The 25,226-nt window shown below is 39.1% G+C and overlaps 1 protein-coding gene across 5 annotated transcripts in view; it reads right to left on the bottom strand.

The window, feature by feature from the left end:
* Positions 1-25,226, bottom strand: part of masp1 (MBL associated serine protease 1) — a 60,511-nt gene that overhangs the window by 24,030 nt on the left and 11,255 nt on the right. For all 5 annotated transcript variants that reach the window (XM_041877169.1, XM_041877168.2, XM_041877167.2 and 2 more), the window contains exon 5: positions 22,515-22,711. In XM_041877169.1, coding sequence (XP_041733103.1) covers positions 22,515-22,711 — 197 coding nt within the window. The remainder of the gene's footprint in view (positions 1-22,514; positions 22,712-25,226) is intronic.

Genomic DNA, 25,226 nt, shown 5'->3' with positions numbered 1-25,226 from the left:
TGAAAAGATTTGGCATGGGTCCTCAGATCCTCAAAAAGTTATACAGCTGCACCATCGAGAGCATCCTGACTGGTTGCATCACCGCCTGGTATGGCAACTGCTCGGCCTCCGATTGCAAGGCACTACAGAGAGTAGTGCGTACGGCCCAGTGCATCACTGGGGCCAAGCTTCCTGGCATCCAGGACCTCTATAGCAGGCGGTGTCAGAGGAAGGCCCTAAAAATTGTCATAGACTGTTCTCTCTTCTACCGCATGGCAAGCGGTACCAGAGCGCCAAGTCTAGGTCCAAAAGGATTCTTAACAGTTTCTACCCCCAAGCCATAAGACTCCTGAACAGCTAATCATGGCTGCCCGGACTATTTGCATTATCCCCCACACCACACCACACCCCACCCCAACCCACCCCCTCGTTTACGCTGCTGCTACTCTCTGTTTATTATCTATGCATAGTCACTTTAACTCTACCCATATGTACATATTACCTCAATTACCTCGACTAACCTGTGCCCCCACACATTGACTCTGTACCGGTACCCCGTGTATATAGCCTCCCTACTGTTATTAATTATTTTTTTTATTTTTTTTTTACTTATTTATTTTTTACTTAACACTTATTTTTCTTAAAACTGCATTGTTGGTTAAGGGCTTGTAAGTAAGCATTTCACTGTAAGGTGGTACATTGTATTCGGCACATGTGGCAAATCAAATTTGATTTGATTTAATTTTTGATTAGTCAACACAGCTCCATCCTGTTCACTTCTCAAGCACTAGGATGAAACACATGACAAGTCAGCTACTTACTAAACTAACTCTCTAGTTTCAGTGGAAATGAGTACACTAAAATCTGTGTTTCTGCAAACTTTGAATAGTCTACATTCAGAGTATTTGCATAATCGATCATCCAACTCATGAAATAATTTGATTTATCTTGGATCCATCTGTTACATCTGTCAATTGATGTCTGTCATACCAGACTGTTATGTTCGAAACAAATCAAAATGTACTTGTAACATGCTTCGTAACAACAGGTATAGACTAAACAGTGAAATGCTTACTTATGAAAAGTCATTTTCCAAATATGCAGAGTTAAAGATAAAAAATATAAAATAAGAATATAACACAAGTAATAAATACACAGTGAATAACGAATAACAAATAAAAATAGCATGGCTTTATGCAAGAAATATCAGTACCGAGTCGATGTGCAGGGGTACGAGGTAATTGAGGTAGCTATGTACATATAGGTAGGGGTAAAGTGAGTAGGCAGCAGGATAGGTAACAGACTGAGCTGTAGCAGCAGTGTATGTGGTGAGCGTGAAAGTGAGTGTGTGTGTGGGGGTATGAAGTGTGTGTGTGTGTGTGTGTGTGTGTGTGTGTGTGTGTGAGAATGTGTTGGGGTGTCAGTGTGTGTGTGTATGTTGGGCTTTCAGTGTGTGTGTGTATGTATGTGTGTGTGTGTGTGTGTGTGGCGTCAGTATGCTTGTATGTTATGTGTGTGAGGGGGTATGAAGTGTGTGTGTGTGTTGGGGTGTCAGCGTAAGTATGTGGGTAGAGTCCAGTGTGTGTGCATAGAGTCAGTACAAGAGAGTATTAAAAAAAAGGGTCAATGCAGGTAGTCCGGGTGGCCATTTGATTAGCTATTTAGCAGCCTTGCAGTCTTATGGCTTGGGGGTAGACACTGTTCAGAGTCCTGTTGGTTCCAGACATGGTGCACTGGTACCACTTGCCGTGCGGTAGCAGAGAGATACAGATAACTGTTTATGGCTTCAGTGGCTGGAGTCTTTGACAGTTTTTTGGGCCTTCCTCTGACACCTCCTGGTATAGAGGTCCTGGCTGTAAAGGAAAATTCCAACCAAAATCTTTTGGTATTAGTTTCATTAGTCCATTGTTGACATAGTCCCAAAATGTTTTGCTTGTCAGCACTCAACTTTCAAAATACGGAAATCATCCCTGTATGATGTATTTTGGGACTATGTCAACAATGGACTAATGAAACAAACACCAAAAGATAGTTTTGCGGTAGAGTTTTCCTTTAAGTGTGGGTCAGCCATTCAAATATTTTACTGGCCATAATCTGCTTGATGGCAGGGTGTGTAGGCCTATAATTGCACAAAGAATGACGGTTGACAATGAAGCTGACCTGTAGCCCTTTACACTCAATTCCTATATATAGATTGAAAATGGAAGGTTTGGTCACTGATAAGCACATAAGGGGCAATCTGCAGTTCAAACAATAACAAAGATGTTCACCCGCGATGTATCGGATTCAACTGACAGATGTTCTAAGCGGGAGCACTAAGAAGCTATTTTTTTGTAAATAGATATATCATTTAAAATATATAAACCAGTCAAAAGTTTGGACACACCTACTCATTCAAGAGTTTTTCTTAATTTTTACTATTTTCTACATTGTTGAATAATAGTGAAGACATCAAACCTATGAAATAACACATATAGAATCATGTAGTAACCAAAAAAGTGTTAAACAAATGATATGATGTTTTTATGGTGTAATGATGTCATGTCATAGTAGTGTGAGGACAGAGGAAGAGTTAAGAGATGAGTGGTTTGGGGCCATGAAGTCTACATTCCATTCTGTCAAAGGAGATTAGTGATGTTTAGGATAGCATGAGTGATGTTTAGGATAGTGACTTGGGGTAAAGAGTGATGAACATCAAAGACAGGGAGTGCCCATGGAGACTTTCCAGATGTATGCCAGGAAGATGGTAATAAAGGCTATATAAGATAGTGTCTTCTTTTTTTTTTTTTTTTTTTTTTTTGGGGGGGGAATGGATCAGCTTAATATTGCAGATAGATTGTATCTTCTATCAATGTAATTGTCTGCATCACTTCCAATCCCCCATGTTTTTTTATTTTTTTTTATATATATATTTTTTTTATATATATACTCCCCTTTATTACTTTTCAACCCCACCATCCTTTCCCTACTTGGAGTAAATTAGTGAACAACAATTCCCAGGCCTCTACTTCCGGTCTATACTTACTATCTACACCTTATGGACACAGTTAATTTTACAATAATTCTATTATATATATACATATATATATACATATACATACATACATACATACATACATACATACATATCATTATTATTATTATTATTATTATTTATTTATTTTTTGCTCCTGAACTACTTCTACTCTCAACCTCTCCGATCGTTTTCATGATGTCCATCCGGTTTGCTTCTATATGCCATATCTTTCTAACTGTGCTCTTTCCCAAAAGCTCCCAACATACAGCCTATATACTTATTATGGACACAGTATGCTTTACATTATTAGCTATCTTTGTTATTATTTGTTGTTATTTGTTATTAGTCCCATCCTTCAACTCTATTCAATACCTCCCATCTATCTCTTAACACCATCCATATCGGATTTCTATTTGCCATATATATTTCAACCGTACTGTGATGTTTTACAAAATTTCTGAACCTTTCTATTCTCATTGCTTCTACAGATTGAGAGTTAAAAATAAACAGCTTTGCTAAAAGTATTATTATATTATTGATTGATTGACTATGGCTTTTCAGATCACCCAGTAATGCTATCTGCAAGGTTAGTTCCAGGTAAATATTGCAATCCTTTAGCCATTCCTGGACCAGTGTCCAAAAACAAGCTACAAATGGACAGAACCAAAACAAATGGTCCAATGATTCCGTCTCTTCACAGCAAAATCTGCAGAGCTGGGAAGATTGTATCCCCCATATAAATAACATTCTATTGGTAGCAAGGATTTTATATAATAATTTAAATTGAAAGATTCTAATTTTTGAATCCGGTGTCGTTTTGCGTGTCAGTTCATAAACACTATGCCATGGGATCCGTACATCAAAGATCTCTTCCCAACTATTTTGCAATCTATATGGGACGGCTGTCAATCCTTTGGTCCTTAAGTGAAACTGATATATTTTTTTATTTATCACAGTTTTCCTTAACCAATTATGTTCTTTAATGCAAGGCCGACAGACAAGTTCCTTACTTTCTCCCCCTTCCACTTTCCTCTTCCATTTTTGCGGTAAAGCTGCCATTATTTGGTTGTAATTTTGGGTAGAGCAGACATTTCCATATGTTTTTGTTAGCTGCATGTGCGTCATAACTCCACCAGTCCTACCGATGATATCATTTACAAAGATTATACCTTTTTTAAACATTCTGTCAAAAAATAAAGGTTTTTTTGTCAATTAGTATATTTGAATTTAACCATAATATTTGTTGCATTATTTGTTCTGTCGTTTCTGGAGGATTAAATTGAAATTGCAACCAACTTTCTATGGCTTGTTTTAGAAATAGTGACATTTGGGAGATTATTTCCTTTTCAAATAACTGAAAGTGTGAGGTTGTAATCTGAATAAAGGGAAAAAGGCCTTTCTTGAACATTGGGTGAGACAATCTTACTAATTTGCTTGAGAACCAGTTCGGATTTAAGTATAACTTTTGTAAGACTGAAGCTTTTAGTGATAGGTCTAATGCTTTAATATTTAATAATTTCTGTCCTCCGAATTCATATTCATTATATAAATATGCTCTTTTAATTTTGTCTGGCTTGCCGTTCCAAATAAAATTGAATATTTTTTTCTCATATAATTTAAAAAACTGTTCGCTAGGCGTAGGCAAGACCATAAGCAAATAGGTAAACTGTGATAATACTAATGAGTTAATCATGGTGATTTTTCCACAAATTGACAGGTATTTTCCTTTCCATGGTAGTAAGATCTTATCTATTTTTGCTAATTTTCTATTAAAATTTATTGAAGTGAGATCATTTATTTCCTTTGGGATATGTATTCCGAGTATATCCACATCACCATCAGACCATTTTATTGGTAAACTACATGGTAATGTAAAAATTGTATTTTTAGTGATCCAATACGTAATATAGTACATTTGTCATAATTTGGTTGTAATCCAGAGAGGTTAGAAAATGTATCTAGATCCTCTATGAGGCTGTGGAGGGATTCTAGTTGTGGATTTAAAAAAAAACATGAATCATCAGCGTACAATGACACCTTTGTTTTTAAGGTCTTTATTTCTAATCCTCTGATATTATTATTAGATCTGATTTTAATCGCTAACATCTCGATGGCCACAATAAATAGATATGCCGATAGTGGACAACCTTGTTTCACTCCTCTTGACAGTTTAAAACTTTCAGAGAAATAGCCATTATTTACTATTTTACACCTAGGGTTACTATACATGATTTTGACCCATTTTATAAGAGATTCTCCAAAATTGAAATGCTCCAGGCATTTATATATAAACCCCAGTCGAACTTTATCAAATGCCTTTTCAAGTCTGCTATGAATAGCAGGCCTGGTTTCCCATATTTTCCATAGTGTTCTAATGTTTCCAATACTTGCCTTATATTATCTCCAATGTATCTTCCATGTAAAAAACCTGTCTGATTAGAATGAATAATATCCGGCAATACCTTTTTTAATTCTATGCGCTATACATTTTGCTAGGATTTTTGCATCACAACACTGAAGTGTAAGGGCCTCCAATTTTGTAAATGGACTGGATCTTTATATTTTCCACTTGTATCCTGTTTCAGTAATAATGAGATCAGTCCTTCTTCTTGAGTGTCAGATAATCTACCATTTACATAGGAGTGGTTAAAACATGCTAATAACGGTCCTCTTAGTATATCAAAAAAGGTTTGGTATACCTCGACTGGTATGCCATCCAACCCTGGAGTTTTCCCAGACTTAAAGTCTTTAATTGCATCCAGAAGTTCCTCCTCTGTAATTTCACCTTCACATGAGTCTTTCTGTGTGGCTGTTAATTTGACATTATCAATAGAAAAAAAATCTCTACAATTAGCTTCAGTTAGAGGAGATGGAGGCGACTGAAAAGAAAACATATGCTTAAAGTACTTTGTTTCTTCCTTCAAAATGTCATTTGGTGAATCATGGGTGACTCCGTCAATTGTAACCAGTTTCATTAAGTTCTTTTTGGTAGCATTCCTATGTTGAAGATTAAAAAAAGAATTTTGTGCATTTTTCCCCCATATTCCATCCAGTTTGCTTTATTTTTATAATATGTTACACTTGATCTTTCTTGAATAAGTTTCTCCATTTCTTTTTGTTTTTCCTCTAATTTATTCTGAGCCTCTATGTTACAGTTTTTATTGCCATCTATCTGTTCTGTTAGACTTTCTATTTCCTTTCTTAGTATAAACTCTTTTGACCTAAATTGCTTTTGTTTTCGAGATGAGTACTGAATTGCATGGCCTCTAAAGGCACATTTAAAGGTGTCCCATACAATAAGGGGATTCGCTGTACCTATGTTATGTTGGAAAAAAATCAGTTATAAATTCCTTTGTTCTAATTATAAATAAATTATCATCCAATAGGCTTTGATTAAATTTCCAATATCCTCGCCCACGTGGAAATTCAGTAAGAGTAATATATATGCCTATTACATGATGGTCTGACCGCATTCTGTCCCCTATCAACACTTTTTTTACTTTTGGTGCCAACGAGAATGAGATAAGAAAGAAGTCAAGACGACTAGCTTGATTCAGTCTCCGCCATGTATATCTCACTAGATCAGTATATTTAAGCCTCCATATATCTACTAGTTCTAATGTATCCATGACATTCACAATTTCCTTAAGAGCATGTGGGTGATTGTTTGTGGTGTGATTTCCTTTACGGTCCATTGAGCTATTTAAAACAGTATTATAATCCCCCACCATAATAATATTGTCTTGAGTTGCTTGCAGGCTTGATAATTTATTATATATATTGTCAAAGAATTGTGGATCATCATTATTTGGTCCGTAAAGGTTAATGAGCCATATCTGTTTATGGTCCAATAACATATTTAAAATAATCCATCTACCTTGTGTATCTATTTGTACAATTTGCACATTTGGATCGAAATTACTATTAATTAATATCATCACCCCTTTTGAATTTCTTTGCCCATGGGAGAAGTATATTTCCCCCCATTCTTTTTCCACGCTACTTCATCTCGAATTGTTGAATGAGTTTCCTGTATACAATAGATATTATATTCCTTCTCTTTGAGCCATGTAAATATTGTTCTTCTTTTGTTATTATCAGCTAAGCCATTACAATTATAACTGGCTATACTTATTTCACCATACACCATAATGAGATACAAGTTTCAAGTCTATTTATCATTATATATGTTTGTAAATTTACCAATAAAAAATAGCGTAATGATTGAGTGTCCATATAGCTGTACCGTGATATTTGCATTGCTACGGAGTAGCCCTTCAATTGTTCTCCACTAATTCCCCCGCTAAAGCCCCTTCCCATCCCAAGTTGAGCCGTCATCGCCGTGATCAGCATCCCACCCACGTCCCTCCGTATCCCTAAGGCCCCGAGAGGCCAGGACCCATCCATCGAAAACAGCACATAGTGCCACCCACAAAACAAAAGCAGGTCAACCGCCAAAAGCATTTCCAATGCTTTCACCTCTATATATATATATATCTATTTATTTATTTTTTAATTATGCATATCCTATTTTTTCATCATTATCAATTAATATGCGTAATAATGTCGGCAGTTCACGCGTAGGATTCTAACATATAACCCGGATTGCCATTGTATTACATTTAATTCATTGACAAGTAATTATTATCCCAGCAAATAATTCCCGCGGTCCATCCCATACCCTCCCCCCCCAACATCCCCACCCCCCACAACAGACGTCAGACAAGCACACACGCACATACTCACATACTCCAACACACTCAACCCCTCCCCTCCACAGTCCACCATAAAAACAGATACTCAACAGCTGTTATATCCCAGAGCCCAACTCGAGAAATAATTTGATCTACGAGTGCAGATACAGTTAAAGCTGACTGAGAAAGCATGCAGATTGAGTAGAAATTGATAACAATGTGAGATTTGATTAATCTACTTAATCTATGTCCAGTCCTAGGTGATGGAGATCAGATCACCCTCTTCACCTGAGACACAAACACTCTGATCCCCTGTTTTAACCATTTTCCCAAGCATCTCCATGCGATCAGACCTTTGATTATTTTGTGCCACCTGGGCTACAATGATAAACCCCCCTCTCTGATTGTCCGAGTGTGACCCCCCTCCCCATGGGTTACTGCAGCCAGTGTTGCCAGCACTGCCACTACCTGGGTGGCGTACCCCACCGGAATCCCCACCGGCTAGGTAAAAGGTCGTCAAGGTTCTCATTAGCAGCTTTGAGAATTTCCTTGTTTATTATGCTCTCCCATCAGGGGCTCTGGCTTTGTATGACCAACCCTGCCAGGCAGGCTCAGAATCTTGAGGGGGGCGGTGCTGCTCAAGTAGGTCTCTGACCGTATTTATTTCTCTGTTTAGGCTGCATATTCACAGCAGGTCCAAAAAGAGATGGGAACTTCTCTTTGGTGTATAGGTCGCTCAGGTGGGTGTCAAGGTTATAGGGTTAGGGATCTTTCCATCATGATAGGACAATGGAAAATTAGATTAGATGTATACTATATTTAAAAATGTATATCCCTCATCCACACAAAATTGACAGCTCTCTCTCTGTACCCCTGCTCCCAGACCCCCGGTCGGCTCCGGGATATGCAACCATTTCCCCTCTCACTCATTTAACGCCGCACCTTTTCAAACACAAAAATGCATACCACATGGTTGACTGGGGAAGAAATGGGCCGAGCGTGCAAACACACCCGCATCCACATCTGCCGCAAGGGGAAAGGACGCCAGAGAGAACACAGGACCAACCACAACAACCATCCGCCAAAACAACAACCTCCCGCCAAAAATGCCATGTTCTAATTATTTGTATTTAAATATGTATTATTCTGCTTGTTATATCGTTTTATACAATACTATACTTACTATAAATGTCATTTAATATTACAATCCCTATCAGGTGCTCCAATATTTGACTCCTCTATTACCACTTAGAATAGCCATGGAGTAGTCTTTGTGTCTCTGAACATTTGGTTGTCAATATATAATTTATCCACCACTAATGCAACACGTTTCCCTTTTAATCTGTTTTCCTTGAAGATTGGATACAGAACTTTGCGCCTTTCTACAATCTCCCTCGGGAACTGATCATTCATGCCTATTTTTGTGCCAGCAAGTCTTTTTCCCAGGCTCTTCACCATAGCTTTCTCCTTAAAAAACGCAAATTTGGCAACGATTGGGCGCTCATATTTCTGTCCTCTTTTTCCTAAACGATGTACACGTTCGAGTTGGATTTTATCGACAGCCTCGAGTGGGATTTGTAGCGCTGTATGCAGGAAGTCCTTCATAACATTCTCTGTTATTTCTCCCTCCTTTTCCTGAATACCGGTAAGTACTAGATTTTCCCTCATCGATCTAGTTTGGATGTCTAGTAAGGCTGCTTTCAGAAGATTGTTCTCCTTTTTTAGTTCCCTAACGTTCGTTTCTATTTTAGAGACTGTCACTTTTAATTCTTTGGTTTCTTTCTCCATTACCAAAGCTTTTTCGTCACTCATTTGAAGACTCGCTTTCAACTCTTTTACGTCTTTACTGACCAGTTCTAGTATGCCCAATTTGTCATTTATCGACTTCAACAGGTCGCTTTCCACACTTACCATACCTAGTGGTGAAAAGCATATGTCATCCGTATCAGTTGAAGAGTCGCGTTTTCTTTTGGGGATCGGCTCTCCTCGCTTATCTTCCGCCATGTTTGGGTGTTGCGTGTTGATGTAATATTTGTCGATATATTTCTCTAGCCTTATGATCTGTTTTATGTTATTATCCAGATTGAATTATATTAACTGCGAATATATGAAATGCTAATATTTAGTCTAACTTATTGATTTTGAATATTATGTTTTTATCTTGAGGTGTTTCGTACCGATTTCTATTCAATACGCCATCTAGTGTCTTCTTTGTTCAAGTTAGTTCAACTGACGAAGGGCAAAGCCATGTCCGTTTGTAAGATAAACCCACGAGCTCATGATTCAATAAATACTTGGTATGAAATCTCCACAGAATGTCTAAGTATATCCTTGCATCCTTGATTCTTTGATACCTGAGAAACTCATCATAACAGATTGGCGTCTAGACGAACAGGATGCAGTTCACAGCTCAACTAACAGGTAAGCAGACTTTAATTTTTTGAATTATGTCAAAATCTGCTTATCTGTGGTAAAGCTGAACTGTAACGAACGTTTAAAATTCAATATTTTTAAAGGGGGACGATGAGTTGTATTGAGTTATGTAATGAGATGTAAGGAGTTAATTAAATTTGACTATAATAGGGTGCTATTATTCTAAACAGGGTTTGGTCTGAGTAAAGGACCAAACATAAAATAGAAGTAGTAGAATGGGTTTTGACAACATTGGGTGTAGGCTCTTATTTTATGATAAGTTAGATTAGTGTCCCAAAGTAAGGTAGATGGGTTATGTCAGTCCCGTGACGACAGGATAGACATTTTTAAGATGCGAGGTTCGAGTCCTCAGCGATAAACGTCTTTGGTAGACGAACGTAGAAAGATGCGAGGTTCGAGGCCTCAGAGATAAACGTCTTTGGTAACATATTGAATACTAGCACCAAAATGGCAGAAATAAGCAAACGACATTTTAATACAGATGGGGATTTTATGTAAAGTATTTAATTACTAATATTGCATGCAAGGAGTGGTATGGAGATTGACGTTATTTTAGAGAGCAATTTAGGCTATATTTTCTGGACAGGCAGAGCAGTGTCTGGGAAATTAGTCTATTTATTTGTATTTTTTTTGTTCCGTTGGGAAAATGTTTGTAGAGATTTGTGTCGATTAAGAATGGTTAAAAACACTACGAAGGGATTATTTGATGTGAGTATATAGAACTTTCTAACGTTCTATAAGGAGTTGTGACGATTTGGAAATGGTAATGACAAAATCATTATTAGTGCCATGTCTGTATTAAACTTGCTCACCCAAACGTAGACGTACGTAGTGGGTGGGAAAGTAATTAATATGGGTTTTCTAAGTTTGTACCGTAGTTGGATAATGTGATTAAGATAGGATTTAAGGAATAAACTCACCGTGAGTAATGTTGTTTTAGACGTAATGTATAATATAGTACAAAGCCAATATAGGGTTCAAGTGAACTAATTATCATGGTAGAGCTAACGTAGTAAAGGGATGGAACTTCATTTTGTATCAGGGGGTAAGATGAGAAATCATTGTAATGGCGCTATTTGTGGAATTTATTTATCATTTCAAGGCATGGAGTAACAATCTGCATTTATGAGTGTAAATTCCACTGCTGATGTGTTGATTGAATGGGTATGACGGAGTATTTGGTTTGGTGATGTTGAATGTATGATTTGAAGCGTGTGTGGTTTAAATAGCAGGACTCTTGTAGCTCGTTTGGTGGAGAATGGTGCTTGCAACGCCAGGGTTGTGTGTTCGATTCCCAAGGGGGGCTAGTATAAAAAATGTAGGAGCTCACTAATTGTGGGTCGCTAGGGATAGGAGCGTCTGCTAAATGACTAAAATGTACAAATGTTAATGTGTATGGAGAGAAGAGTGCGTGGTAGTAATTTTAGTTTTTAATTTTTAAGGTTTTATTAGATTAAACGAGTGAGAATGGTGGAATATGTCTATAAATAAATTAAGGAACATGGATGGCAAGCATTCTAGGTCCTATAGTGGCCATAGTAATTATTGTAGCAATAGTTATGGAGTGTTGTTTTCAAATTTTTCGGGGATTGATTTTAAGATCTGTACAAACGATTATTAACATGCCTGTGATTACAGTTAGAGATGTGTCAGTTAATGTTAATGCAAGGAGGGAAAGGAATAATAATGATTCTTTGTCATCTTGTTCCAGTTCAGATTCCATTGATAATTTTGATTGAGGACGAGGAATGTTAAGTTGGAATTGTATAACATGGAATTTAAGGTTGTTTAAGATGTGGACAGATGAATATCTCAGTGGATCAGATAGAGCCCCTTGTGACCAGGAAAAACGTTCCTCTGACAGCGCATGGATGATGAAGATGGACGTTTTTGTTATTTTTATATTCATGTGTTCAGATTGTAGTATCCATGTAGTTTACAAAGTGTCATGGATTGTATTTGTGGGGATGATGTCATGATGGTCACAATTTATTTATATGTATGTTTTTATTCATTTTTTATTTTTTATTGCGTGTATCAGAAAAAGGGGTCATTTTAAAAGAGGGGATGATGTCTATGTGGGATTTTTCCTTTTATATAAAAATAAGGTTTTGACTACATAGATTATGAGCATGAATATATAGTAGTTAATTATGTGTTTATCTTTTACTCAGACTGAGTTATAGAGGTTTGAGAGGTTTGATATCACATAAGATAGATGACTGAGAATGTATACCTTTGTTGATTAAATAAATGGAGAATCGAGTTGGATTCAGGTATGAAAGGTGGAAGGAATCAATTCTCAATTATCAAGCATAGTTTAGGATCTAGTCAGAGATGTATGTGCTACTGATGGGAGAATATTGTATTTTATATAAAGTTATATGTGAATTGTTGGGGTTAAGTCATGTCACTTACCACAAAAGAAAAAAAAAGGAGTGGATTGATATGATGTTTTTATGGTGTAATGATGTCATGTCATAGTAGTGTGAGGACAGAGGAAGAGTTAAGAGATGAGTGGTTTGGGGCCATGAAGTCTACATTCCTTTATGTCAAAGGAGATTAGTGATGTTTAGGATAGCATGAGTGATGTTTAGGATAGTGACTTGGGGTAAAGAGTGATGAACATCAAAGACAGGGAGTGCCCATGGAGACTTGCCAGATGTATGCCAGGAAGATGGTAATAAAGGCTATATAAGATAGAGTGTCTTCTTTGTTCAAGTTAGTTCAACTGACGAAGGGCAAAGCCATGTCCGTTTGTTAGATGAACCCACGAGCTCGTGATTCAATAAATACTTGGTATGAAATCTCCACAGAATGTCTAAGTATATCCTTGCATCCTTGATTCTTTGATACCTGAGAAACTCATCATAACAACAAATCAAAATATATTTTTGATTTTAGATTCTTCAAAGTAGCCACCCTTTGCCTTGATGACAGCTTTGCACACTCTAACAGTTGTGCCTTCTTAAAAGTTAATTTGTGGAATTTATTTCCTTCTTAATGTATTTGAGCCAATCAGTTGTGTTGTGACAAGGTAGGGGGATATACAGTAGATAGCCCTATTTGGTAAAAGACCAAGTCCATATTATGGCAATAACAGCTCAAATAAGCAAATAGAAACGACAGTCCATCATTACTTTAAGACATGAAAGTCAGTCAATACGGAACATTTCAAGAACTTTGAAAGTTTCTTTAAGCGCAGTCGCAAAAACCATCAAGCGCTATGATGAAACTGGCTCTCATGAGGACCACCACAGGAATGGAAGACCCATCGTTACCTCTGCTGCAGAGTTACCAGCCTCAGAAATTGCAGCCCAAATAAATGCTTCACAGAGTTCAAGTAACAGACACATTTTAACATCAACTGTTCAGAGGAGACTGTGTGAATCAGGCCTTCATGGTCAAATTACTGCAAATAAACCACTACTAAAGGACACCAATAATAAGAAGAGACTTGCTTGGGCCAAGAAACATGAGCAATGGACATTATACAGGTGGAAATGTGTACTTTGGTCTGATGAGTCCAAATTGGAGATTTTTGGTTCCAACTGCCTTGTCTTTGTGAGACGTGGTGTGGGTGAACGGATTATCTCTGCATGTGTATTTCCCGCCGTAAAGCATGGAGGAGGAGGTGTTATGGTGCTTTGCTGGTGACACTGTCTGTGATTTATTTATTATACGCCATCCCATCTGGTTTGGGCTTAGTGGGACTATAATTTGTTTTTCAACAGGACAATGACCCAACACACCTCCAGGCTGTGTAAGGGCTATGATGGAGCGCTACATCAGATGACCTGGCCTCCAAAATCCCCAACCTCAACCAAATTGAGTGGTTTGGGATGAGTTGGACCGCAAAGTGAAGAAAAAGCAGCCAACAAGTGCTCAGCATATGTGTGAACTTCAAGACTGTTGGAAAAGCATTCCAGGTGAAGCTGGTTGAGAGAATGCCAAGAGTGTGTGGTATTAAAACATATTATTGTAATGTCTCCAGTCATGTAAAATGACGTAGAATTGCAGGAAATTATTTTAGAAAAGGCTTTTCTCTGACCCGCAAATATGATAATTTGCCGGTCCCGGTCAGCCCCTGGTCTTCAGGGCTGATCCCCTGGTTATGAAACTCTGGTGATGTCCCTGTTGCTTGTTTTGACCTCCTCTAAGAATAATGAATGCTGAGGGTAGCAGTGCAAGATCTTTTTAAACAGAATATTTGGATTATTAGCATATGAATAGCAATTCGATCCCATTTATTAAGATGTGGCAGTTCTAATTTCTATAGTCATGTGACCGAGTCTTTGTAAATTGAAACTTCCAAATGTCTGCCTTTTACCAGATACATTTTTCCGCATGGAATGTTCTATTTTCATAACTGGTCAAAATTCAGTATGCTATAGCTTATAGATAATATTCTGCCCATATGAACACATTTATTTTAGGCCATATAAAGAACAGCCAGATTGAATGAAAAGCAGCAAACAGACTGTTTCTTTAATAAAACACTCATAAACAGAAACAGGCAATACAGCTGGCTTCACAGTTTCCCAGCCAAATAGGCCTACAAGGAAACTCGACATATCTCGATGACATTGAGTGCGCGAGGGGGTCTTTGCACTGTGTAGTATCTTCAACAAAAAGTTTTGCTCTACGAAAAGACACGTACGCATCCCAGGGCTATTCGAGGTTGGTCCTGGAACACTTCTCGTTTTCATCCTTTCTAATTTATGGGTTGCAAGTTTTGTCACAATATTATTTTGAATGTTCGTTCTGGACTGATGCCCAACTGAGCATTCTACTCAATGCATCGTCAATGAGCACTGATGAAGATTTCAACCAAAGTGCATTACAGTGGCTTGGAAATACAATGCCATTCAAAATGCCATTCATTTTGTCATCATTTTGATGTCGCCAGATTGACTTTAGATGAAGTATAACCTTAGCTATTTAGCTAAGCTTGAGGAGAGGACCCTGGATTTTAGCTAGTTAAAGTTAGCATTGCTAGCTATATTTGACGAACTTTGCTAGCTAATGACAACATTGCCATCTGTCTAAAGTACATTTGATGACATGATAATGCTGGCTAACTTGTTTCCTACTAAATATGTGACTACTTTAGCAATGTCATGGTATTTCCAGGCACTATAGTGTAATTTAGACTAAACAGTCGTTAAACTCTATCATTCTGGACGAGGCTATCACGACTTTAGAGCAACACTAATTGAGTGGCGGGTAGAGGGCGGCTTGAGAACGTTCATAACAATGGCATGACGAGACAGAGTTTAAGAGGTGCAATCTATGAATAAGACAATAATTCAGACCAGGGACAGGTGAGTGCAATGAACTACTAGGTAGAAACAAAACCCATAAGTGTTTCAGTTCTCCAGAACCGGAATTGAACAGCCCTGCTCTATCCCAATACCTAATTGGCCCCTAAGCCGTACCAGGGGTATTTCAATCTTACCCTACAAGGTCCGGAGCCTGCGGGTTTTCTGTTCTACCTGTTAAGTAATTGCACCGACCTGGTGTCACAGGTCTAAATCAGTCCCTTATTAGAGGGGAAGAATGAAAAAATGCAGTGAAAATGTCTTCGAGGTCCAGATTAGAATTTGAGGGCCCTATACCCATTTGGAGATATGAGACGACTTTACCTGTAATATGGACTTTACAAGTAATATGCTAAAGGACTTATTCGATTTACCCAACAAAAAAAAATGAAGGTGGGATGAAACTCCAACAGTTTTACAAAAGAAAATACAACAGGAGTTCTATGAGATCATAGGCGATCCATTATACAGAGTACCCTAAAAACAAAATATAAACCCTGGGATTTGGGTGAACAGTCAACAATTGACCTGACAAACCAAAACTAACTGAAGCAATTAACTCCTGACCAACTATGAACAATGATACGTCTGCCTTACATTTTCTAATAATAAAACAAAAATCCACCAAACTAAACAAAATAAATAAAACATCTGTAGCAAGGCATCATTCTTTACTCAGTATAAACAGCCTGAAATAGTTTGATACATCTAGATTCTTGAGGAAGAAAAGAGGAGACATCAATAACAAAGTTGTTTATTTCTCTCTTTATACAGAACACATCAGTGGAGGCTGGTGGGAGGAGCTATAGGAGTGACGGGCTCATTGTAAGGGCTGGAATGGAATTAATGGAACGGAGTCAAACATGTGGTTTCCATATGTGAACGACCGCCTCGATTCGGTCTTAAGTAGCAAAATTTGAAATTGTGTTTTTTATATTGGATAAAAGTAGAGACTCAGAGCTAGAAAAGAAAAATGGTATATCATACACTGCAGTTGAGGGACAATGGGAATGTAATTCTGCTTTGAAAGTTGATAAACTTGTAACCCCACTTTTGAGAAAATGCCCCTTGAATGTTTTGGTACACCTACTGGAGAGCTCTTCTTTGTCTACACCCATTCAGCATCGTTCACGCCTTCTTAAGCCTGAGCCCCACCATCTCTTTAAGGATTCACATGTGAGGCCATGTGGTAAACACGCTAAATAAAATAAAATCTAAATGTATTTGTCACATGCACAGGTTACAAAAGGTGTAAACGGTACAGTGAAGTGGTTACTTGAATAGTAGCAATATCAAAAACAAAGTGTCCAGTTAAAAATATTGTATAAATATTTTATCATTATTAGATGACGCTTAACCGACACACTTGTCTAAATTGATGGGTCATGTGAAGGAAATGGTATAACCACCCCCCAGCCACATCTAGCTAAGTGGATGGGTCACTATTGTCTATACATGTATACATGTTCATGAAATACAATAGGATGGCCGTAATCAACCCCAGATATACCTGGCTAATTTGATGGGTCATGTAATAATCCAGCCGAAGTGGAGTCTTTTTTTTAGACATGTAACTAGCTAGGTAGCTAGCTAGCTAAACAATGAACCGGCATAATCCCAACTCATACTACTACCAATACAATCATGGTCATAGCTGCAGTATGAATCTGCAGGTAGCTAAAGCTAACAAACTAGGTTCAATGTTAGCTAGCTAACATTAGGCTATAACTAGCAATGCAAATAGATTCCTGACTAGAATAATATTACTACACAGATCATACACGTAACGTTAGCTTTCTGCTCAACAAGATCTTAACTAGCTGAATCAGATATGCTAAATTAGGGTTGGACTGAAAACCTACAGGACAGTAGATCTCCAGGAAGAGGGTTGGGCAGCCCTGTTATAGACAGAAGCATGCTACATGGCAGACCAATCCAAACTCTTCTCCCGGCATGTCCAGCCCATCCATTATCTCAGCCAATCATGGCTAGTGGGAAGGTTCCTGTCTTTTTCCGTGGCTAAACCAACTAGCCTCGTAATTTAACAATTGTATTCGTATTTATGGGGGAATACAAGTTTGTTATTAAGGCACATGAAAGTTCACATGTTCCAGAAGGCATTTCTGCAAAAAAACGCATTTTGATAAAAAATAAATGTTTACGTTCAAATGCCGCTCCTGTGAAGTAGTGACGTGCGACATACACCTAGTTTCCAGAAACGAGTCACATATGTTTGATGTGTTTGACACCGTTCCATTCATTTCATTCCAGCCATTACAATGAGCCCATCCTCCTATAGCTCCTTCCACCATCCTCTACTGGTACACAGTCTTTAGCTGTGTGCAAATACCCATACTAACATACTACATACTATCAGTTAGCATAACAAATTACTAGCTAGACATCTTATGACTTCAGGTGTGTTCGTGAATTCAATCTGGAGTACGTTCAGTGCACTCTGGGCGTTCGTAAATTCAGAGCGTTGTCAGATTGTTTATTTGTAAATTCAGAGCGTTTCGCTCTCGGAGCATTCAGAGCGCACACTGGACGCTCTGGCCGAGGAATAGGGTTGATCCGAGCATTCTGACCTCACAACGGAACCCAAGCTAACTGGCTAACGTTGGCTAACTTGCTAGCTACTTCCAGGCACAAATGAGAGAACACCTCACTCTGACCATTTTACTCGCCCTAGCAGAGCTCGTTAGGCTGTTTCATGTTATCCAGAGCGTTGGTGATTAACTGTGCTGCTGGCAACAATTTAATTATGCTTTTTTGCCAACGTTTACTGACACCGGCCATATTCAATGGGTGTTGAGCGTTCATAAATTCATCAGTTATTCTGCACTCTGGCACACAGACGAGAGTGCTCTGAAATCGGAGTAGATAGCCAGAGTGAATTTACGAACGGATCCGAATTAACAATGTCCATTGAGAACGCACAACGACTATACCACTTAGCTAAGCTAAGAATGAAGTAAATAATCAACTCAATAAACGTTGGGTAGTTAGATAGCATATAGTTAATATACTGGCAAGTTCGTTGTATTAGTAGCCAACTAATGTTAGGTAGCTAGCTAGCATACCAGTACATACTGCTGTAATGATATGCAATGCAATTCGTAAGGATAGCGTAGCTAACAAATTGTCAGCCAACATAAAGTGTAACGTAACTTATTTGAAAAGTAATTACTTAATTGCATTGGTCAACATTTTCTTAACATTTGTTATAATTAGTTAAAGCTATTAATTTGTATCCGCTCTCGTCGGACTTCGGCTGCATATTTTCTGCCATTTTATTCAAATCTGAAAATTGTGAAGCCACACCCATTTTCTGAAGAATTGAATTATGGGCCTTAAAAAAACGGAAATAGTGTCCACTGCTTGTGTACTTCGTATTTTGGCGAATGTAGTACGACATCTGGGAATTTTTGGCATACTAACTATATCCATACTAAGACCAATAAGCATACTACATACACACAAATAGTACGGTTAGTATGAGTATTCAAACACAGTTTTTGTGATTAGAGTGAAGCTGACTGGGTTGGGTAAGGTAATGCAGGGAGAAATACACAGCAGGCAGAAGCAATCCCACACAGAGCTTTAGAACAAGCCTTAAATAATCTGCCCCCATGATTGTTGAAGGCTTGCACTAAAGCTCTGTGTGGGCTTTCTTCTGCCTATTCAATAGTGGGAAATTCAACGATCAGAACAGCCATATAATCCGAACACACACAGAATGTTGCATCCCAGTGAATATTCCAAAGTTATTCCCAAATATGCTTACAAAGTTTAGCAGATAGGGAGGTGTAGAAGTAGATGCCAGATATAACGAGTAAAACAAAATACATAAATACAGGGTTCTCCCCAAAGAATGCACTGCGCCACCTTGTAGACGGGCTGCTCCTCTATGTATTCTTTTTAGCTTTATTTGTTATCATACGCCTGGCTCTAAATTGCAGGAAATGGCAGTTACAGGTGTTAAAAAAACACAAACAATCTCAGAGTCCAATGGGTTGTAAAATGTCATGGTCAAAACATGTTGATGCAACAGTAGCTAAGATGGGGAGAAGTCTGCCCATAATAAAGTGTTGCTCTGCCTTCTTAACAACACGGCAGGTCCTACAGGCCCTAGTTTTGTCGCACCTGGACTACTGTCCAGTCGTGTGGTCAGGTGCCACAAAGAGGGACCTAGGAAAATTTAATTTGGCTCAAAACAGGGCAGCACAGCCGACCCTTAAATGTACAATGAGAGCTAACATTAATGTCAATCTCTCATGGCTCAAAGTAGAGGAGAGATTGAATTCATCACTACTTGTTTTTGTAAGAAGTATCGACATGCTGAATGCACCGTGCTGTCTGTTTAAACTACTAGCACACAGCTCAGACACCCATACATACCCCACAAGACATGCCACCAGAGGTCTCTTCACAATCCCAAAGTCCAGAGCAGACTATGGGAAGCGCACAGTACTACATAGTGCCATGGCTACATGGAACTCTATTCCACATCAGGTAACTGATGCAAGCAGTAGAATCAGATTTTAAAAAACAGTTAGAAATACACCTTATTGAACTGCGGTGACTGTGAAGAGACACACATACACCGACACGCATACACATGATAACACACGCACTCTACACACACGTACACATGGATGTTGTATTGTAGATACAGTATTTGGTAGTAGAGTAGTGGCCTGAGGGCACACAATGTGCTGTGAAAAGTGTTATGAAATGTACTGTTATGTAAAATGTGTTATTGTATATAACTGCCTTAATGTTGCTGGACCCCAGGAAAAGCAGCTAATGGGGATCCTTAATAAATACAAATGGCAGAAGGACTGATACTGTTGGCTTTGCTGCTTCAGAGGGGCTAAGGTTGAGGTGAGTAAGCAATGTTCTTGCTACCCCGAGGGCAGATGTGCAGAGAAGGTATGATTAGAACTGTGCTGCCTCCAGGGAAGATACCATGACAGAAAGACATCTTGGGCTTTTTATTTTTCTGCCTCCAGGGAGGATAATAAGATTGAAGTATTCTAGTGCAGTTATTGCTGCCTCCGCAGAGGTTACTAGGGTAGAATAGCTACGTTGAAAACACTGCTGCCTCTGAGGAAGGCTATGTTATAGAATAGACAATACTTTTTGTTTTTGTTGCCTCAGAGGAAGATTAATTTGGAGAGGAGTAATATGATAGTTTTTCTGCATTGGAGAAAGTTATGGCAGAACGAGTGATACAGAGGGGGTAAGGTTGAGGTGAGTATTACACCGGTACCCCCCTGTATATAGCCTCCCTACTGTTACTTTATTTTACTTCTGCTCTTTTTTGTTGTTGTTTTATTTTACTTTTTTATTAAGAAATAAATGCATTGTTGGTTAAGGGCTGTAAGTAAGCATTTCACGGTAATGTCTACACCTGTTGTATTCCGCGCATGTGGCAAATAAAATTTTATTTTATTTGAGTAAGCAATGTTTTTGCTACTACGGGGGCAGATGTGCAGAGAATGTATGAACTGTGCTGCATCCAGGGAAGATACGATGACAGAAAGGCATCTATCTATTCAATGCTCATGCTATCTATTCAATGCAATTAATAGTCTGATTTAATTTACAATTTACAGATTTAAAAAAACATATTTACCCTTTTCTTGCAAAACAGAACTTTGTTAAATGTGGCTTCCCAATTAGCAAGCTAGCTAATGATGTGGCTATGTTAGCAAAACAGTTGCTAAATAAAATGGCTAAAAAGTTTAGCTATTGCTTACAAGGAGACCTTATAGATTGATTAATCAGAATACAGCAACAATAATTTTGCTGATAGCACCCAGCTAGTTTGCTAGCTAATACATCTTACCACCACCAGCTAGGCAAGTTATTTAGTGAACAAGATATAAAAAACAAACATGTTCACTTTTTTGTGAGATTAGCATAGAAACAACTTTCAAAAACATAATCATGCATTAAATCACTTAAAAATGCTCACTCACCGTAATAGCAGACTGGTAAAATGTCCTCTGAACATGCAGCCTGTTTGAATAGTAAGCTCCGCCCTCACCATTGAGTCAACCAATCACATAATTTCTACCTTTGGGGCAGAGCTGCCTCCAGAACAAGATTTATGACGAAAAACGCTAACTTGTGAGGGGCAGGCTGTAAATTAAGAGCAGTCGATGTGTTCTGAAAGATGAGACATCAGGGATTATAATAAATACAGCTTTGAGTCCAAATGTGTTTTTTTACATTTCCATATAACAAAACGCATGTAATTTACAGTAGGCCTATCGACATTCATGATCGCTATTTCACAGTTACAGGGATGACATGGCATCATACCCCGGGTTGTTCTGAACAGAATGTTCACCGCATTGTGAAGAAAATTAACCGGGGAAGACTCCAGTCTTCACACACCAAAAGTACTACCAAAAGTGTATTTCTCTGAAGTGCCTTGGGAAAGTAAGATCTTATTTTATAATTAGCTCAGTAATGGGCAACTCTGATGGGGGTGGGGGCCACAAAAAAATAATGAGGGGCCGCAGTGGCTCACTGGTCTGTGTACCCACATCCATACCCAGTCAGAGCCGGCACTAGCCTTTTGGGGGCCCTTTGCAACATGATATATATTTTTTATTATGTTTTAGAGTTAAATTTCCAGCAGTTCTACACATTTTGCCATGGGGTGGAGAGAAAATTTACAAGGCTCCTAACGTACCTAACTCGCTCCCAGGAATGGCTAATTATTGAAATTCCTTTTGTTGCTACTGATCTAGGTAAAATGCCCTCTATTTTTTACGCGCCACATACATGGAACAAATTTCAGGACACTGAGATTAGATTCACTAGTGCCTTCCGGTCAGTTAAGGGCATTGGTAAGTGACCTGTTCACAGAGGAGTGTTTGTTGTCTTGTTGGGGTGGGAAATTGTATGGGAAATTGGGAAACTGTCTGATTGATTGGATTGTTATTATTATTATGTTCATTCTTGTATTACAGGGCTCATTTGGAAAAAATATATGGGTCTCAATATGACTCCCTTTAAATAAAGGTTAAATACAAATCAAAATAAATAAAAAACCTTGACATAGTCGTAGGGACAGGTGACGTCAGGGTGGTCCTCAATGTCGAAGGTGTCATCGAACTCCAGGCTGAGCAGGAAACCATCTTCCAGCTCGATGTGATACAGGCAGTCGGAGCTTTTGGGGTAGGGGTTGGGGAAGTCGGAACTGGAGAGCACCCCCGACCGCTCGGTAAACACATTATCACTGCACTCCACTGGAACACACACACACACACTTAATCAATACATTCCATGCACACACTAATAACATAGGATTTATGATCATGTGTGATAAACATTTTTATGAACATCCACCATGCACACACAACATACTGTAATAACCCATTTATAGACTGTGCATAGTACACACATTTTATTTCCAGTGAGAGGTGTGAATGTGTACAGTAAGAGAAGATTATAGCATCTGCAACACATACTGTAACTCTCTGAACTAAACAGACATTTTTCACATATCTTCAGCTGCTTGAATGTAAATATTTGTCATCAATCAGTGACGGCTATCAGTGAGATAGATAGAGGGAGTGAACGGATACAAAACAGACCTTTCTAACTATAACACACACACACTCACGTATTCATGCACAAATGCATGTGCGCGGGCGCTCACACACACACACACATACACATACACAAACACGCGCACACAGGATTTGGGTGCGTCGAAGGTTGCTTAATGTCCCAGAGGTGCCATAGAAGGGTGATGACATGTGGTCAGTGTTGGTCCACAATATAACATTCACTTGGTCCTGTGGCACAGAACAAGGAATCTAGTACTAATAGTGTAGAAAAGGCTCTCATTTTTCTCACACTTTTTTGTTAACTGTCCCTTTAATTGCAGGTGCCTCTGAGCCATGGAGATGTGTAGAAATCAGTCCTCAAAAGGGACTTCCCATGTTATACAGGCTTTTGGGCAGCTCTGGGCACACCTGCAACCAATTTCCCTTGTTAAATACCTGAGTTCCTTTGTCTTTTAGTTCAGTGACAAACAATCCAGGCAGTTGTAAAGAACCTCTCCAGCATTATCCATTTTATTTCTGTTATCTGTGTGTCCAATACCCTGTGGATGATTTAAAGGGATTAAATAAATTGGAGCTCAAACTCTCTCTAAAACGCAAACTAATGTCTCTCTCCTTGTCCTCGAACCGGGACACCTGCACCTGTATCAGCTCCTACCTCACCCAGTGCATTCAAAATAGGCAACCTGCCATAACAAATAGCCTAGTGGAAGTAGCCTTGTCCAAGCCAAAACAGACCATAGGGCAGGAGCAAATCTCCAGTTTCTGTAGTGCGAGGCAGCTTGATGTACAAGTACACCCCGGCATGGACAAAATGCTAGTTTATCGCAGGGCCTTACCCCCAATCCATCTCCTTAATGCTGAGTGCCAAGCATAGAGGCCTTAGTGTAGTGGCCTATTATGCCAGAATTAGGCCCAATCAAGTGTGTGGCAGTTGCCTACTTTGCATAACAATTCTGAATCCATTAAATCTAAAAGGGAATGCGACCTTAACTGACTAAGTAGGAATTCCAGTTCCTAATCCTAATACATTTTAGTCATTTAGCAGATTCTCTTATCCAGAGCGACTTACAATTAGTGAGTGCATACATTTTTCATACTGGCCCCCCGTGGGAATCGAACCCACAACACTTGCGTTGCAAGCGCCATGCTCTACCAACTGAGCTACAGGAGGGCCAATACAAGTCATTGAGGAGTTTACCACATCAGTCACGGGTTTAATTAATAAGTGCATCGACGACATCGTCCCCACAGTGACCGTTCGTACATATCCCAACCAGAAGCTATGGATTACAGGCAACATCCGCACTGAGCTAAAGGCTAGAGCTACCGCTTTCAAGGAAATCCGGACGTTTATAAGAAATCCTACTACGCCCTATGACGAACCATCAAACAGGCAAAGCGTCACTAAAGGACCAAGATCAAATCTTACTAAACCGGCTCTGACACTCGTCGGTTGTGGCAGGGCTTGCAAACTATCACGGATTACAAAGGGATACCCAGCCGCGAGCTGTCCAGTGACGCAAACCTACCAGACGAACAAAATACCTTGTATGCTTGCATTGAGGCTAGCAACACTGAACCATGCATTAGAGCACCAGCTGTTCTGGACGACTGTGTGCTCACTCTCCGTAGCCGATGTAAGACCATTAAACAGGATGGATTACCAGGACGTGTACTCAGAGCATGCGCTGGGCAGCTGGCAAGTGTCTTCACTGACATTTTCAACCTCTCCCTGACCCAGTCTGTAATACCTAAATGTTTCAAGCAGACCACCAGAGTCCCTGTGCCCAAGAATGCCAAGGTAATCTGTCTAAATGACTATCGCCCCGCTGCACTCACATCTAATGCTTTGAAAGGTTGGTCATGACTCACATCAACACGTCAGCAAGACAAAGGAGCTGACTACAGGAAACGGAGGGCCGAGCACGCCCCCATCCATATCAACGGGGCTGTAGTGGAGCAGCTTGAGAGCTTCAAGTTCCTCTTTGTCCAAATCACTAAGGAATTATCATGGTCCACACACCAACACAGTCGTGAAGAGGGCACGACAATGCCTCATCTCCCTCAGGAGGCTGAAAAGATTTGGGCCCTCAGATCTTCAAAAAGTTCTACAGCTGCACCATTGAGAGCATGTTGACTGGCTGCATCACCACTTGTTATGGCAACTGCTTGGCATCCGACCGCAAGGCAC

The sequence above is a fragment of the Coregonus clupeaformis genome, chromosome 6 (assembly GCF_020615455.1).
Source record: "Coregonus clupeaformis isolate EN_2021a chromosome 6, ASM2061545v1, whole genome shotgun sequence".
Lineage (NCBI taxonomy): Eukaryota > Metazoa > Chordata > Actinopteri > Salmoniformes > Salmonidae > Coregonus > Coregonus clupeaformis.
The sequence above is the reverse complement of the archived record's forward strand: the minus strand, read 5'-3'. Positions and strand labels throughout refer to the sequence as shown.